This window comes from Trichogramma pretiosum, unplaced genomic scaffold (assembly GCF_000599845.2).
Source record: "Trichogramma pretiosum strain Unisexual culture from Peru unplaced genomic scaffold, Tpre_2.0 scaffold50, whole genome shotgun sequence".
In the NCBI taxonomy this organism is placed as follows: Eukaryota; Metazoa; Arthropoda; class Insecta; order Hymenoptera; family Trichogrammatidae; genus Trichogramma; species Trichogramma pretiosum.
Window position 1 is genome coordinate 338,061 of NW_019640807.1, and position 17,784 is coordinate 355,844.

Sequence of the window (17,784 nt, forward strand, 5' to 3'; positions counted from 1 at the left end):
ATCCTGTAACACCCTTCGAATGTGACATTTGCCACAAATCATTTGGACTAAAAAGTAACCTTAAAAAACATATAAGTGCAGTACATAATCGGAGCAAACCATTTGAATGTGACATTTGTCATAAATCATTTGGACTAAAACATCACGTGAGTTCTCACATAAATGCAGTTCATAATTGCATCAAACCGTTCCAATGTGAGATTTGTCATAAATCATTTGGATACAAGCATTACCTCAATAAGCACATAAGATCAGTACATGATGGGATCAAGCCCTTTGAATGTAAAATTTGTCATAAATCATTTGGATATAGCAGTGACCTCAAGAAACACATAAACGCTATACATAATCGGAGTAAACCCTTTGAATGTTACATTTGTCATAAATCATTTGGACGAAAATTTCACCTCAAACGTCACGTGAATTTAGTACATGATCTTAGCAAACCTTTTGAATGTGAGATTTGTCACAAATCATTTGGACTAAAGTGTAACTTCAAAACTCATTTGAATACAGTACATAATCGGATTAAACTCTTCAAGTGTGAGATTTGTCAAAAATCATTTGGCCGCAAGGACCGACTTAAAATTCACATTAATGTAGTACATGATCGTAAGACACCCTTCGAGTGTGCGCTTTGTCACAAATCATTTGGAGATAGAAATAATCTCAACAGGCACATAAACACAGTACAAGATCGTAACAAATACTTCGAGTGTGATATTTGCCAGAAATCATATTTACGCAATAGTTGTCTAAAAAAACACTTGAAAACAGTACATGTTCTGAACAGAGTATGAGACTCGTTTCGGATGCATTTGGACATGATGAAGAATTCTACAATCACATGTGTACAGTACATCACGAGATTTCAGAAAATATGTCATAAAATTATTATTCAATTTAAAAAAAAAAAATAAATAAAGCAGTTACAATTGTATTTAATTTCATCGTGTTCGTAAAAAACTTTTTTCCGATCCTTATTAAATTAACTTTAAAGTGAACAATATTATCCTAGTACCGAAGTAAGAACAATGCCCTCCACCTGTTTAACTCATATCTTGTTTAGACATTGATAATCTTAAAATTTGACAATGTTGTAATCTCTAGAAACAAAAAAATCGTACCTCTAAGATCATACATATGGATATGTAGATGAAAATTTCAAGTCCTCGATCGCTCCCAAAAAATTGCTGCTGACTATAGAGTCTCGCTCTTTTCACACCTCATATATATACGTAGCCTCGCGAAAAGCTGTTTTCCACGAACATCGGCGATGTCGTACAGTTTCGCGCGCTCGCGATCGTGTGTTTTATTTTTTTTTTTTTTTTACCGAAAAAACAAGCTCTCCACTCTCTTTCTCTAACTCTCTCTCTCTCTCTCTTGTCGACGCGTGAAATATGGCTTTGTTTATCCTTGGCCTCCGCGCTTCCCATCCATATCCATTTTACGTACACACACGCCTCCCCCGATTCGCGAGCGTATACGCGATATAGGCGATAGATATCGAGAAAGAAACGGAGGAGCAAAATCGGATAGCTTTTCGACACTCGTATCCGCAGGTCAGTTATTACCAATCGCACACGGGATAGCAGTGTGTACCAACACATTCACGCGCGCGGGACTCTAGATCGTTTCTCAGCGACGTTAAGGAGGCTGTAGCGCTGTAGGAGGTTCTACAATTGAGTGCTCTAGTACTGGTATTGCGCGGTGCGTTACGCAGTGCCGCAGCACGTAGCGCCGCCGGCGGCAAGCAGCAGACAGCAGCGTCTGCTACAGCTGTGGTACATGTGTTATACAAGGCTCGGCTCTGCTTCTTTTACGCGCCACTCGTTGACGTCGGGTGACCCGGTATCGCTACGGTACAAATTTTCAAAAAATCATAATTTGTTTATTTGCACGGAAACCCCCATTTTTTATTGTACCATTCGAAAGCTAATGAAATTTTCTATAACATATGTTAATTTCATAAACTTCTTAAGTGATTTGAGCTCACAGTACACTAAAGACTGCCTGCTCCCATTTAAATCAATGTTAAATTGCCGAAACTTTGAAATTCCATATTTCCCAAATTTGCACGGAAACCCCCAATTTTTTTTTTACCAAAAATCTTGTAATTTCACTAACTATCAGTGGTTAAAATTTCATTAAGATCTTAAGTCTTTTTCATTTTCGCTACAGCCTCCTTAAGTATATTATATATACTTAGCTTGCTGTTACTGGCCATACTGTACGTAGCGGCGATAGTTTCGAGTTTCTTCGTACGATGCGGTAGTAGATAGATAGATAGATATAGTATTACGCGCCTCTCGATGCACACGGTGTTTGATCATTTATCGGCGAAACGCTCGTCGCCTATTATACGGACTTTGATATTAAGTATACCCGATTTTTCGGGGGGTGTTCGATCGCGCGCGCGTGCGGGGGAGGTGAAACAGGCCCCCCCAAAGTGAGACAGCTCTTCCGCGCGAGTTTGCTGCTGCTCGTAGTACGTATATACGCAAAATAGAGGTATATAGTACACGTATAGTGCTGGTAGTAGTAGTAGTAGTAACGGCGCGGCTTTTGCTTAACTATTGCTTCACCGCTGCCGGTATAACTTGTTTCCCAGCAGTTCATGAGTGCTTTGACTCCTATACAGTGTATATAACTCGATATATAATATAACGTGCCATAGTCGATATGCCGCTGCTGCTGCTACTGCTGCTATCTGCACTGTACGCTATAGCGGTAAACTTTGCGGCTACGCGAGAGGTAGCTGTTCCTTTTTTTCCTTTTCTTCTTAATTCTCACTCGACGCTTTGATAAGTCGATTATATACAAATGCCGAAGGTAAAGAAAAGATGCTGGAGTGCGTATGTGTACATATACTGTACGAGAGTTGATAGTTATAGAAAGGAGGAAAAAGACTCTGTTCTCTCTCTCTCTTTTTTTCTCCTCTCTCTATATAGCATGTATTTAGTTATATATATACACTCGCAGCTGTCAACGCGTCGTTCGCTCACTCACTCAGTCACTTTCCGCGAGGCGAGAGCGAAAAGATAGAGAGAGAAGGAGACGAGAGATAGAAAAAGAGAGAGAAGGAGGAGAGCTTAACTGCAGAAAATGGAAGAAACGCCAGAAGCAGCTCCGTAGCAAAAGAAACTGATTCAATTTAAAAATCATTTGCTAAGTGCTACTGCCTCGCGGATGTATCCCCGTATAATATACCAGTACTGGTAGTATACGTGTATACACGGGTTGACCTTTTCTTTCGTTGCGCGGATCTCGCGCTGTGCTCTCTGACGTAGTATATAATAATACCGCTCGGTGTATACGAAGACCGGGAGACTACCTCTTACAACCTCATTTTTTTTTTGCCCGACTCTTTTTCTACCCCTTCTATTATTTGCTTCCTTGTTTCACTCTCTCTTCCACTTCCTTTCTCTTTTCTCTTGCCTGCTGCTGCTGTCTTCCGTTTTACAACTGATTCTCTTGTTACTCTTTTTTTGTTACCGTCCGTACACAAGACACTGTAAATTATTCAACGTCCTCCTACATAGTCCCGAGCAATTACACGCGTGTAGCAGCCTAAGTTATATAGTCCTCGAGTCGTAATCTCGAATCCTCCCCCCGTCCTAGGTGCAATTACCAAATTTAAGTATATGAGAATTTCGTGCTATCGACGTCCGAAAGCGATTCGCACTTTCGAGTTCGGTTCAAGCGGTAATACACACGAGTACAGTTGAATGAGAAAAAAAAATTGAAAAGGAAAAGGAAAATGATATATACTTTTGGCCCCTCGGGGCAGATACGTGTATATATAGCGCCGTGGGCCGGCGCGGTGCGCAGAGAGGGCGGCGGCGGCGAAAGGTAATGAGAGTACAAAAGAATTCAACGCTCTCGACTGATGAAATAAAATTTTACCATTTCACTCTCACGTTCGCTCGTTTGTGCTCTGCGCGCGCGGTGGTGTATTATAAAAAAGCTCGGATTTACGCGCGAGCGCGCGTACCAAGAGAGAGAGAAATTATATATACGCACTCTTCGTCTCTCTCTCTCTTTTACGCCGCAGCGATTCTTTGGCAAATTAATTTTATTAAGAGTATATAACTATTTTGCGGTTTCCTGTGTGCGTATATATACACTCGGTCACGCATCTTTTGCCCGCGAGCTTCGTGAACTTTTCCCCGACGCTGCTATATTATATAGCGGCAGCACACGCCACGCGCACGCATATACTCGCAGAGAGAGAGAAAGAAAGAGAGACAGGAAGAGCGGAAAATACAGCGTAAAGTGTAATTGAAGATGGAATTCCGTTTTTACGAAAGATTTAACGAGCTTTAATCCTTTGCTCATTTCAGAACTTTATTTTACACAAGTACCTTCTTGTCTCGTTCCGTATATAGCTCTGTCTCTCATCCACCCTCGCCCTCGCGCTCTGTCTTTCTCTCGCTTTATTTGTCTCTCGCATTGTCACACCGAGGGGCATGGGTGGGTGACACTCTATTTATGTTGATTACATGCGTCGAGGGTAACGCGCGGCACACCGACGCCGGGCGCTTCATCAAACAAATAATTATTATACTTTCTATCACGTTTTGCGGCTGTTTAATTTACTCTAATTAATTAAATATAATATTTTTCAACGGATAATGTGTGTGTGCGCGCGCGCGCGAGCGGAGCTTAACTCGACGTATATATGTACCTGACGCGCGCGTTTACACACATGCTTTTTTATCATCAAATGCATTAAATTTAATTAAATTCTTTATTTTGGCGATTTTTTTTTCTCCTTCCCTTTCTCTCTCTTTCTGAGCGTCTGTGTGTGTATGCGTTTACTCGTGTGAGCAAATAAAACTCGAGCCCTGGACTCGTATTGACACAGTGCAACGCGGGGGAAGAGAGAGAGATAATCAATGTTAAAACGTCGAAAAGGACGCGCGTTACTGCTGCAGCTGCTGAAACAGCGGGCAAAAATAGCTGAAATAATTTCCGTTGCATTTGCCACTCGGTTAAACCTTATAAAATACGATGCCTACATTATGGCCCGTAGTCCCGAGCTTTGACGTGCGCATCTCTACCCGTGTCTGTCTGTGTGCGTGTGGATACGTTCGTGAGTCAATCGTTCGACTCGGAGTCAGTTTGTACCGTTGCCACGCGCAGAGAGAAGGAAAGGCACATCGCACAAACTCGCCGTGATATATCGAGCGCCCGAGCAATGCCTTTGAAGTATCCGGGGCATTATATATACATATACGTTATATGAAGGGCATTGCGAGCGTTAACCAAGCGAATCACGCAGGATGGCGTAGATATATAGAGCAGTAGTGGCGGCATACCTTCCTATGTTTATTGGCCGCGTGAGCTTGTGTGTGCGCATTTCTGCTACTGTTGTATATACTGCTGAAACGACGAGATTTCGGAGCCCGCTGCAGAGCAGTCGGGATCGAACAGTGCAGACGTGCCCCAAAAAAAAAGAACTTCCGTTCGACTTTCGCTTTTAATTCGTCAAATTGTACGCAATGGTTTTTGCAGGGATCCGGGGTCGGGGGTTGGGAAGCGAATAAAACAATCGGATTCATCAATTTTACGCATGATCGCTGTCCGCGACGAGTGCCCCGTTGTTGTACTACTAACGCGCCGCGTCGCGCATACGTACAATGCCACTTGTTTATTTCCACTGGAATGAAAAAAAAAAAAAAAAAACAAGAGGAAGCGAGAGAAAAAAAAACTCACCCCGAAGCGCAGCGTGGCACACCGTGTATATCGCTGTATATAATGCGTTTACGCGCGCACGCACTCGCGATTAAGCGAAACGGGCGAAATAAAACGCGGAAAAACAACGAGCGCGCGCGTGTATTATAGGCCCCGGCCCGACAACGACCAATCGTTCGTTCGTTCGTTCGTTACTTTTTTTTTACAATATAGAGCAATGTACGCCTACGCGCGCATGTGTTGACGTTAAAATAAAGGTTTACGCTTGTTATCGAGCGATTCATCTTTTTTTTTTTTTTTTTTTGCTAGAAATGTATGTGCGTATAATGCCGCGCGTCGAATGCGTCCTGGCTACACCGCACGATGGGCCATGGGTATAATACACATACAAGCACGTTGTATAGACACTATATAATAGCGATACGCGTGTGTGTATATCCCCTCTGCACCGCGCCCTACCCTCTTTTTCTGGCGAGGCTCGCGCATCCGGAGGAGAGCAAAAGAGAGCGAGCCAGCGAGCGAGAGAGAAAGAGTAATTGGATAGCCACAGAGCGAGTGAGAGAGAGGGATGTATAATATGCATCGGCAGCTCTAACGCGGGTAACTCCGCACATGGGAGGAGGACGACGACGATATAACGAATGATTTCATTGTTCAAATGGATTTGTGATTTCGACTCGTTGCGCTGTGTATTGTTATTTCCAATACATATACACATACGCATACTTCTTGTACCCTGCCGTATCCTCTTTTTTTTTTTTTGTTTATTTTTATTATTGTTACTTTTTTCCGTTATTTTTTTTTTATTTTTTTTTCGTTGTCGTCCCCGATCGGCTCACGCCGCGCATAGTGCATCGTGGGCTCGGCGGCTCGCGAGCCCCCGTTCAATTATCGCCAAATGGCAAATTCATGCTGAACAACTGAAATCCGGGGCTGCTAGTGTACTCGCATACACACATGCGCACAAGCAAGACTCGATATATTTTCAATGCGTGTATACATATTATATAAATAGGCCGATGCACGGGTGCGTACGCGCCAGGACACACGCGTCCGATGCACATATATATAGGATTACGCGCCTGGTATTTTCTAGAAATAACGTATAACATCGCGTGGGCACGAGCCGATATAGGCCCGGGGATTATTTATAAAATAATATAGACTCGCAGCCGAGTTGCATTGCTATATTTTCGCGCGAGTTGTCGAACGCCAATCGAAGCAGTACGGGCAGTCGATCGCGTCGAGTGTCGATAATATGCATTAGCTCGAGCGAACAAGGGATTATAGATGTAGACGATGCTCGATATAACTTGTGATCATTTTTATTTTTTACCTTAACACGACGAATTCGTTTGACAATTAAGCTTACTGCGTGGGTATCGAAAAAAGAGCGACAGACAGTGGTGTGAGAAAAAATCATCAACGACCATACTTGAACATTGCGGAGTAATGATTAATTACAAACGTGTGTAACGTGTATGTGTGTATCGTACAAAAGCAACAGTGGAACGTTGAGCGCACTAACGCGTGTGTGTGCGCGCGCGCGAGCCGTACATCTGTGTAAACTCATCAAAACCGAAAGCAGCTTTCCTCGTACACACACACACGTGCAAACGCATACATAGCCTCAATAATTGAATTTACGCTTGTAGAACGACGCTTGCACGGAGTTAGACAGAGAGGCCGACGGGAAAACACGCCGGTAACTATACCTACCTACACACACGCGCGCGAAAGCACCGTGTAGAGCAGTAGCGTGGAGTTTAGTTGCGCAGCATCTGGCGCAGACTACGACGACGTCGACGACGACGAGGAAGAAGAAGTACACGTTGTAGAAAGGACCTCTCGATAAGGACGAGTTTGAACGCAAACGAGCACAAGAGAGAGAGAGAGAGAGAAAGACATTTCTGCAAGCCGTGGCACGAGAGAGAGAGAAAGCTCGAAAGCTCGTGCGCGCCGAGGGTGTATGTGTACGTAGGGCCGCAGCAGCAGTAGCATCAGAGAAAAGAGGGTAGCCTTTTCGCCGAGTCGGGGCACGCGCGCCACGTAATTGTGCACGAGGCCGATGATGCTGCTGCCGCCACTGCTGCTGCTGCTGCCTTATATTGCTTGATTCGAGAGCTGGAGGAAGAGAGGAAGAGAGAGAGAGAGAGAGATAGATAGATACAGTAAAACCCGCAGGGCTCATTAAAGCCAAGCCGTGTAACGATCTTGCATGCGTGTGGCATATGGGACGAGAGAGAAAGAGAGAGAGAGAGAGAGTAAAATACCATATACATATAGTGTAGCGGGATATATAGATCTAACCCAAGGATGATGGAACTACCAACGATCGAAATTAAACTCCTCCCTCTCCCACTCGAATCGTGGTCGATTTGAATAAATAGCCCCCGTGATCAAGCCGATGTGAAAAAAACAGAATCGTCGTCGTTGTCAGTCGCGTTTATATAAAAGTGAACGAGTCAGAGAGAGGGAGAGAAAGCAAAACGAGTAAACGCTGCCGCTGATGCTGCTACTGCTGCCGTACTACGACTCAGTGACGCCAGAAGATTTAGATTTGCATGCGACAAAAGTAAGTTAGAGCATGCCGGAGGTAGAGCAGCAGCAGGACGACGACGACGACGAAAAAAATAAAGGAGATAAAAGTCCGAAGCGGCAAAGTGGCAGCAGGATTCCCCTCCTCTCTCCCTCCCTGCCTGCCTGCCTGCCTAACCCGGGCGCGAAAGACGTACTATCGAAGTGAAAAGTAGATAGTATTACGGGCGCGCGCGAGCGAGCGACGGCAGTTTTTCTTCCTGTTATTTAAGCACCGTGGCGGCCGCCGTGGCAGCGTGGCAGCGCGCGGGCGGACTTTTAGGAGCGCTTTTGCAAGCCCATAAAAGAGAGGAGTAAAAAGAAGCAAAAAAAAAAAAAAAAAAAAAAAAAAAAAAAAAAAAAAAAAAAAAAAAAAAAAAAAAAAAAAAAAAAAAAAAAAAAAAAAAAAAAAAAAAAAAAAAAAAAAAAAAAAAAAAAAAAAAAAAAAAAAAAAAAAAAAAAAAAAAAAAAAAAAAAAAAAAAAAAAAAAAAAAAAAAAAAAAAAAAAAAAAAAAAAAAAAAAAAAAAAAAAAAAAAAAAAAAAAAAAAAAAAAAAAAAAAAAAAAAAAAAAAAAAAAAAAAAAAAAAAAAAAAAAAAAAAAAAAAAAAAAAAAAAAAAAATAGAGGAAGAAGAAGAAGAGTTGAATCGCTCTTAATAGTCGCGTGCGTGTGACGGCGCGCGATCGGTTTATTATAGTGTATGGCTTAATTCGCGGCCGACGCAATATTGACTCGTATCACTGAAATTTACATCCATATCGCGTTATTATATCGTACTCGACAAAGTTAATCCGCGAAATTATTACGAGCTTACGCTAGTTCGAGCTAACGAACGGATGAAATTTCGAAAACCCAAAAAAAAAAGAGACGATGGGAAATAAGCGCGTTTAATACGTATACATAATCAAGTTGTACAGTTGGCGCGTAATGCGTGCATCGCGCGCCGCAGACGCGCGGAAGTTTATTAAAACTTGTGGCGAATAAAAGCGGATTCCCTTTCCCTCGAAACTCCGCGCGCGCGCGCGCGTATTATAACGCGGCTGTAAAATCTATACAGAGCAAATAATATAGGCAGCAACTGCTGTCTTCGCTCGGCAGTATGCGCAGCTATGCGCGCGCGTTCTGGCAGTGAATGACGAACTCGTTCTCTCGCTCGCTCTCTCTCTCTCTCTCTCTGTGTATATGCATTACAATGTAAAGCTCGCGCGAGTAGATATACAGTACCAGCCGCGCCGTAGTAGCAACAGCAGCAGCAACATCGGGGGGTTAAAATTTATTCGCAAAACAATATCTCTCTCTCTCTCTCTCTCGCTGTGCTACAGAGGAGAGATGGAGCTATATCCAACGCGTGTCTGGGCAAATACAAAACGAGAGAGAGAACTGCCTCGCGAAAAGCGTTGCGCGCACGCGGGAGTAAACAAAACTATACACCCCGAGCCCGGTGTATACGTACTATACTACCGTATATTATAGGGCGTCGCTGAGTCGTGTGCAGTTGGTACGTCGCATGGCTGCTGCTGCTGCTACAATCCATGTCGAATCGACGATGATATCCCACGCGCGCGCAAACTGCGTTAGATAGCTTGTATATATACATACACATAGGCACACATCTATGAACACGCTAAAAAGTACATCCTAGTTAGAGACGCGGCCGCGTGTAGTTGTGTCAAAGTTTTCAACCCCCGCCCCCAACGGAAAGTCGATTTTATTCATTCGAAACCATGCCTTTTTCTCTCTCTCTCTCTCTCTCTCTCTCTTTTTCTTCTTTTTTTTCGTCGCACATTATGCGCAACGAACGAGTATTCGAGTTGTATTTCAACGAGCTGCACGCCCGGGTTAAACAATAATACGCGCGCGCGCACGGTGAAAGTGAGAAAAGCTCGAGTCGAGGTATTTATATTGGCTTTTTTTTCGCGCGTATCCTCGACACTATAATGCTGCGACTAGTGCTGCTGCTACTCCGTGACATTGATCTATACTATGAACAAATTCCACACTGTAACGCGTATGGGTGAGCTTTTCAGGCGACCCATTCTTTCTTTTTTGTCACTCGAATTTCTATCAATTTTTTTTTATTGTTTTTCAGTGAAACTTCCTTAGGCTCGTTGAACACGAGGAGTTGACCCGTAGCAGCGATATTTTGGCCGCCCTGATTGACCGGCTTGGCAAGTAGCACGCTCGACTATACTGCTTGGCGTTAATCAGGCCTTTGCTATATTTATGCAGGTAACATTTGGGCATATTATGAATAACAAAGCGTTTATGCGTTCATTAGGAATTATATCAAAAAATTCCTGAACTGGGAGCATGATTGAAAATGTTGTCATTTTACGCATGTAATAAACGTTTAATAGGTGATTTTGCCGATGGCTATTATTGAGTTTCGGTGGAATGATCTTATTTGCCCATTAATTAAAAAATTTAATCGACGTTTGACAATGCCAAAAACATTGTGAACTTTTTTCTGACTTTTTTTCTTGGCGTCATGATATTGACTTTAGGACATTAAATCATTTTTAATTGAAAAACATTGATTTAACGGGAAAATGATATAAAAATAATGGTTTGGAATAATTAAAAGACTACGTGCTTTTTTTTATTCAAAATGAAAATATGTGTTTATTATTTATATCAAAAGTTTTCCGCCATTACAATGAAGTTTAGAAAGCTTGAGAAAAATTGTATACTTGTAGCATGTACTTCGTTCTTGTGAGATTTCAGGTCACATTTTAATCCAATTAAATTATGGCAAACATGGCATTCGAAGAGTTTACCACGAAACTTGAGTTTATCCTGGTATTCAAATGATTTGTTTCAAATCTTACATTAGAATGGTTTGATCCGATTATGTACTTTACGTTTGTGTGTATTGAAATTGCCCTTATATGAAAAGGATTTGAGACAAATATCACATTCAAAGGGTTTTCTTTGATCATGCATTGCACGTATGTGTCTTTCGAGGTTACTCTTGTATGCAAATAATTTGTGACAAATCTGACATTCAAAGGGTTTGCTCTGATTATGGACTGTAATGTGCATTTTGAGATCACATTTTTGTCCAAATGATTTGTGACAAATCTCACATTCAACGGGTTTGCTACAATCGTGTACTGTATTTATATGAACTTTGAGATTATGTTGTCGACTAAATGATTTGTGACAAATCTCACATTCAAAAAGTTTAAGTAGATGATGAACTGCATTTATGTGTTTATTGAGGTTACCTTTTTGTCCAAATGATTTGTGACAAATCTCACATTCAAACGGTTTGCTCCGATTATGTACTCCATTTATGTGCCTTTTTAGTTTATACTGGTTTCCAAATGATTTGTGGCAAATGTTACATTCGAAGGGTTTTATACGATTATGAACTGCAATTAGGTGTTTTTTGAGGCTTTCCTTGACTGAAAATGACTTGTGACAAATATCACACTCGAAAGGTTTGCTTCGATTATGGACTGCGTTGACAAGAACTTCGAGTTTACTTCGGTATCCAAATGATTTGTGAAAAATCTCACACTCGAGGGCTTTTCTCCGATCGTTAACCGCATTTAAATGAATTTTAGGGTTTCTTCCGCAGCCACGTGGTCCACAGAAAAGTTCACATTCATACGGTTTATCCAATGAGTCAGCAAGTTTTGAACGATAACTCACATTTGATTGAAAATTATTATCAGAATTAAGTTCCTTTTTTATCAAAATTATTTGACTTTTTTCATCCAGGTTATTAGTCTGATTTTTGTTTTCTCCTTTTACAATTGGTTGACAAATTTGATTCTCAGATTTGCAGTTGGTTGTCGATTCAGTTTTAACATTTTTGCATTCAAAATCGATAAATATCTTTTCATCTAAACTCTCCTGTAACACCACAGTCTCATTAGCGTGTTCTGCCTAAAATGAAAATTATGGACTGATTTCAAAAAGCAGATTAACGAAACATAATTTGAATCATTGAACTCACGGATGATTCGTGAATTGGGAATGTTTCACAGTTTTCCGCTTTGCAAGAATCCACCGAATCGAAAACATAATCGTCACATGCATTCGTCCAAGAATCGTTTGGCTCTTCCTTCACCCTAAGGAACATCGAGTTTACAAAGGAATCGTTCAAAAACTTAAAACGCAATAATTTTTACCTAGCTACGTCGCAGTTGCTCTCCATAACTTCCTTGATTGTATGTAACCAGTGTGAATTTTGTGTGAACGAGATACACTGAGAAAATGTTTTTGAGGTTATACGCCTAGAGTAGCCAAGACTGTACCTTGATTTCACCTATACGCTTTCGCGGATACAATTAGTTAGTTAGCACTAGCTCTTCTTGGAACTCAGCTTAACACTCGCGAGTCAAAAAATCAGTCGTTTTGATATATTAACGAAACAATTCCGTGACTGCTAACGTTGGCAAATTTTTTCTCTCGTCTATCGTCGACCTTTTCGATATACGCAGTTACGGTGCGCGTGTGTCGCTTTGTTCTCCGTACGTAAATTCCGCCAGTAGATGTCGCGAAAATTACTGCAATAGATGCTTTCGTTCGAGTAGCCAAGGGTATATGAGAAATTCTACAAACCATGAGCTAATAATTTTGGGCTGAAATCGAAATGGAAACTCTTGACACGTGCAATGGACGTGGATAATTATTCGCTGAGATCCCGGAAACATGGGTAAATGCTGGGACACTGAAATTTTGAGAGGCATTTTGTCTATTGGTATTTTTGCATTCAAGAGGACAAAAAACGCAATTTCTTGTTGATGTAACTTATCCCGCGCTTAGCTACGTTGAAATTATTCTAAAATGTTGTATTTCTCTCTTTTTGTTTTTGGGACAATGATGGGCAATGATGCAATAATGGGCAAGTTAAATTATTTTTTATGCGACTGCCATCGAATTAACGAAAAAGAGGTATAAAATTATTAAAATACAAAGGGAAAAGTAAGATTCGCTCAAAGAATACGTGCAGATTTATCAAAAATTTATTCAAACTTCTTGGATTATTCAAAATTTGGTACTATTTGAAAATTCTTGAAATGGTACAGCAAATTAATAAATCAATTGAAAAAAATCGAGTTTTTATGATAAATTTACATGTACACATGTTATTTGGGTGGTATAACCCAGAATGATCCCTTAAACATAAGCGCATTAATACATTCAATTTAAATTAATTTAATTTTAATTGTTACAATGCTAAGACATACTTTTATATCGAGTTTATAATTTACTCAGACGTTAATTTTTTGTGTAATTTTCTTGAAGTTTCAGCTCGAACAAGTGTGTATTGTGGTTGTGAGCTTTCTGATTCTTTCAACAGATGGAGCATTGTAAATCCGCAAGTGGTAAAATACATTTTCAATTATTATAAATGAAGCGCAGTATGCGTACTATAGTGTCTCTGAAGATGGTTTCGATTCTTCTTCAGCGATCTGCATCGTTTTTACGCATCGAGAAGTGGTAACTCGTGTAGGTACACGATACACATTTTTGTATACGTTAAAATAGAGAGATGAAAAGCACGTGTTGAGCAAGGATTTTGAAGACTAGCTGCTGCTGCTACTTCTACTGCTGTGTTGTTGGTGCACGATGTGTGTGTGTGTGTGTGTGTGTGTGTGTGTATACACCGGTGATGTCGCAGCATGCTACCTAGCTATCTCTTCCGACAACTTTACCAATAACGACGCGTACAGCAGTAGCAGCAGAGAGCCCATCCCCCCAAAAACGGAGAGAGAGAGAGAGAGAGAGAGAGAGAGAGGAGACGAGTTGCTGCTGCTGCCGCTGAATAACCCGTACACACCCACCCACGTATTTCGCTTTTTGGTTAAAGCATAAGCAGTGGCAACACGTGCTACATCGTCGTCGTCGTCGTCGTCGTCGCGTGTGTTGCTGCGACGCGCGCGTATACTCACGACGACGACACAGTAGCTATTACACGTCGGCGAGCATTTATGCCTCGAGAGAAATCGAGTTGCGTGCTATATATATATACGGAGGATATATCCTGCGTGTGTTGGAGTACGCGCCCAGAAGATTTTTTGCGCGTATTTTTGCCAGCTCTTACGATTTCTCGTTCCTTTCTTTCTGTATTATTTTATTTATTTATTTTCTTCTGTTTTCTCGTTGTTTTTTTTGTTTCGTTTTTTTGTTTTCAGAAAAGAAAAAGCACTTTTCTCCCGTTTCCACTGCCGCTACCTCTCGACGCATCTTGCGCTTTGTACTCATGTAAAAATGTTGTTTCCTTATACCCTCTCTTTCCACACACATCCAAAAATGAAAAGAGGAAGAAGAAGAGGAAGAAATATATACGAAATTTTTGTTGGATAAAAAATAAAAAGATTTATATCTCAGCCCATCTGTGCGTCGAAATTTTCGACGTATTACACAGCAAATGCTCGAGTACACGTATTATATTCGGGTGTACTCTCTTGCTGGCTGCTGCTTATCAAGTAAAAATCAAATTCCTCTTTCGCATCCCGTGTGTAAGTTAAAAAAGAGAAAAAATAGGACAGGGTGTAGCAGCATCTTTTCTGTTTCCACCCCACTCCAATGCAGCAACTTGTATACTTTGTTTACAACATCGTGCGGGGAGGAAGAGTGTGAGATCATATGCAGGGTGGCAAAGACACATGTGTTTCGGTTTTACATGCAGGATCAATATGCGTACTCTCGGTAAATTGACGCGTCGATCAATCAATCCGAGCCTCCCTTACATTTCCCTAAACAAATGTAAAAAGAAACAAAAGTCAGTACCGCGTCGTCGAGCGTTTACGCTTAATGAAAATCACCGCCCGCAAATGATTCGCGTCTCGTACTGCGGTCTGTCTCATTCGCTTCATTTTCTTCTTTTGACTCAGCTCCGTCCGTTTGTATATACAAGGCGCCACAAACCCTCGCTTCCCCCTCAATTCGGCAGGGCTAAACTATCGCAATGGGGAAATGGGCCAAGCGTAGCCAGTATAACCAGCATGTAGCGACATCGGTTCTTTGGATTTCGATTACTTTCGAGTGCATCGCCGCGCGAGCTATACGATACTCCTATACGTACACGCATCTAGCTCGCTGTGCTGCTACAACTGTGTTTCGCTGCACACAACACAACGCAAGAGTCCCTCTTGCCTTGCCCACCATGCGCACATATTTGCTGTCTCTCGCTGCATTGTCTTTTATCGGCGACGCATCGCTCCGTGCGCGTACGTACGTTTCCTCCCATTCCATTACCATATATGATGCGCGCAAAAGTATATAAACGTATACACGTAAGATATACAACTCGCGCGCACATGTGTGTACGAGTAAAAGTTTCACCACTATACGTGTACCGTATATACTTTTTTTCCTATTTATAGCTTTGCATCCGCGAGATATCCTCACCCGACCCCCGTTGTGTATCTACGTTTATATTGCGCACACACACATACGGAATACTATATTGAGCTTGAGCGTATTTTGTTTCGCTCGTCCGCTTCATTAAGTTTTTATATATATGTATGCGAAGAAATCTAATCTATTTGCCCCTCGCAACGAGTCAATGATCGCTCGACGATCTCAAAAGTCACTATACATATACCTGTATTCCAGTTTTAGCCGCGCTCACACACACATACACACATACGACGAGGCGAATAATTAATGAGCCATTTAAAACGGGGGCCGTTTTTAAAAGCAATTTTAATCAGGGCGAAATTAAAACGAGTGAAAAAAACGAAACACAGAACGAAAAACTCCGGGAAATAAACGCTCGCGAGCGCACACGTACGTGGCTCCACGTCGTTTTTCTCTTGATGAAAAATCCATCGCTCTCACTCGAACGCTTTTAATCTCTAATTCTCGCTCTTCTGCGCCCTCGTCGTCGTCGTCCTTCTTGTCCAACGGTAGCAGCCAACGGGTATTTACACCAATACCCATACACAGCAGGGCGCACTATATGAGGTGGCACGAGGCTCGTGTGCGAGTGTCGTATATATAAGCGCGCAAGAGGATACAATAATTACGCCTACAAACACCAGCTCGGCTGGTAGACACACACACGGGTCGTATTATTGTTGCCGCTGGTAAATCCAGTCCCCCGCATACATTTACGATCGCCTCGTGCTATATATATATGTACACAGGCAACGTATGTATAATACGTATACGTTCGAGAGAGAGAGAGAGAGAATCGTATCATCCCTCATCAAGCCGATGGACGACGTGTGCAGGACTCGTGTGCGCTGTAGTGTGTGCGTAAGGACATACACACATACGTATACGACCTGCGAGAATGAGGTGCTACTACATCAACGTTATCGGCCTCCTCTCTCTCTCTTCGGTCAATCGGCCGCCCCCCGCCCCTGTGTCTTGATTGATTTTGGCTCGACCCTCGACACGTCGCGCAAGGATCGTTTCCTATACACCCCATCCTGTGTGTGTGTAACTTGTTTATGCAGCTAGTGGCAGCTCGCACACCACCCAAACAGCACATACGCATACAAGGACTATACGGAGAGTTAACGCGCGCACGTGATCGACCCTCTCGACATGTGCTTCGGGTATATATATATAATGCGGCATTGTAATGAAACGTGTTTAGAATGAAGGCAAAAATTACGGTAAAAAACGTCGTATCCCACCCGTGATCGATTCGCGTAAACGCATTCAAATGTACGACGCATTTAATTATGAAATATGCACGATCTCCGATATCGTGGAAGGCACTTTGGACGGAGAAATATTTTTCCTCGATTATAAAACGTGAATAGCCGTGCACGTATGATACGCGCGATTCCGTATACATGTCCGCGCGCATTGCGCGCATCGCTGCTGCGACGGATGAATTATTCTATAAATAGATTAAATCTTGTTCTCTCTGCCCTCTTCCTCCCTCTTTCGTTTCCCGAGTTTTCTTTTTCTTTCGTCGAACGAGCAGGTATCGATCACTCGTGCGGGAGAATGCATTTGAAGCGGCACAAGCAGCCGAAGACAGGAACGATCGGAGATCATTTCCAACGAGTCGAGCTTTACACTCTTGAAATTATTTTACTTTAAAATTAGTGTAAAAGCGAAGAAAGTTTTTTTTCCTTCTCGTGGAAGAACTCAACTTTGTACGTACAAAAATGATGCGCGTGAGCATAAGCATTAGTATGATACAACAATTTTGCTTGAATGATACACAACCTTGCTTCGATTTATACATTTATTTTGACTCTACCACTTGCAGATTTACACATGAAGGTACTCGCCATCTATCGGCGAAGGCTTGCACTACTTGTAATTGATTTTTCATACAATTCTTGTGCAACTAACGCTAGAAATAAGTCAGCGTTGAAACGTTAATTTTTATCTCAATAAAATTTCAAGAAAATTCAGTATAAGGTTACCTTATACTGTTATCACCGCGAAATCCCTCAACCTTGGCACAAGCGCGCGCTCGAGTCACTCGGAATATATTTCGCCACGAGCGCACGAGAGCTATTTCGTTTCAATTTTTCATACAGCTCGCCCGTATGTGTCAACAGCGATGCATATAAGCTGCGG

At 41.9% G+C, this 17,784-nt stretch overlaps 2 protein-coding genes across 3 annotated transcripts in view; both read right to left on the minus strand.

Moving 5' to 3' along the window:
• LOC111694006 (lachesin-like) overlaps positions 1–17,784 on the minus strand; it is a 96,053-nt gene that overhangs the window by 35,331 nt on the left and 42,938 nt on the right. The window lies entirely within an intron of this gene.
• LOC106652735 (zinc finger protein OZF-like) lies at positions 10,908–12,734 on the minus strand. Of its 2 annotated transcripts, XM_023460335.1 has the most exons (4): positions 12,414–12,734; positions 12,239–12,353; positions 11,778–12,168; positions 10,908–11,738 (listed from the first exon to the last, which is right to left on the minus strand). In XM_023460335.1, exons 1-4 carry the CDS (start codon positions 12,437–12,439, stop codon positions 11,104–11,106), a joined length of 1,167 nt encoding a protein of 388 aa, XP_023316103.1. In that variant the 5' UTR covers positions 12,440–12,734; the 3' UTR covers positions 10,908–11,103. The 2 variants fall into 2 exon arrangements, with proteins under 2 accessions (XP_023316103.1, XP_014227350.1); XM_014371864.2 differs by having other exon boundaries at positions 10,908–12,168.

Coding starts and splice junctions, on each gene's coding strand:
- LOC106652735 (XM_014371864.2), bottom strand. CDS start 12,439: ATGGAGAGCAACTGCGACGTAGCTAG. Junction 12,354..12,413: donor AGCAACTGCGACGTAGCTAG/GTAAAAATTATT, acceptor GATGTTCCTTAG/GGTGAAGGAAGAGCCAAACG. Junction 12,169..12,238: donor TCCCAATTCACGAATCATCC/GTGAGTTCAATG, acceptor TTTTCATTTTAG/GCAGAACACGCTAATGAGAC.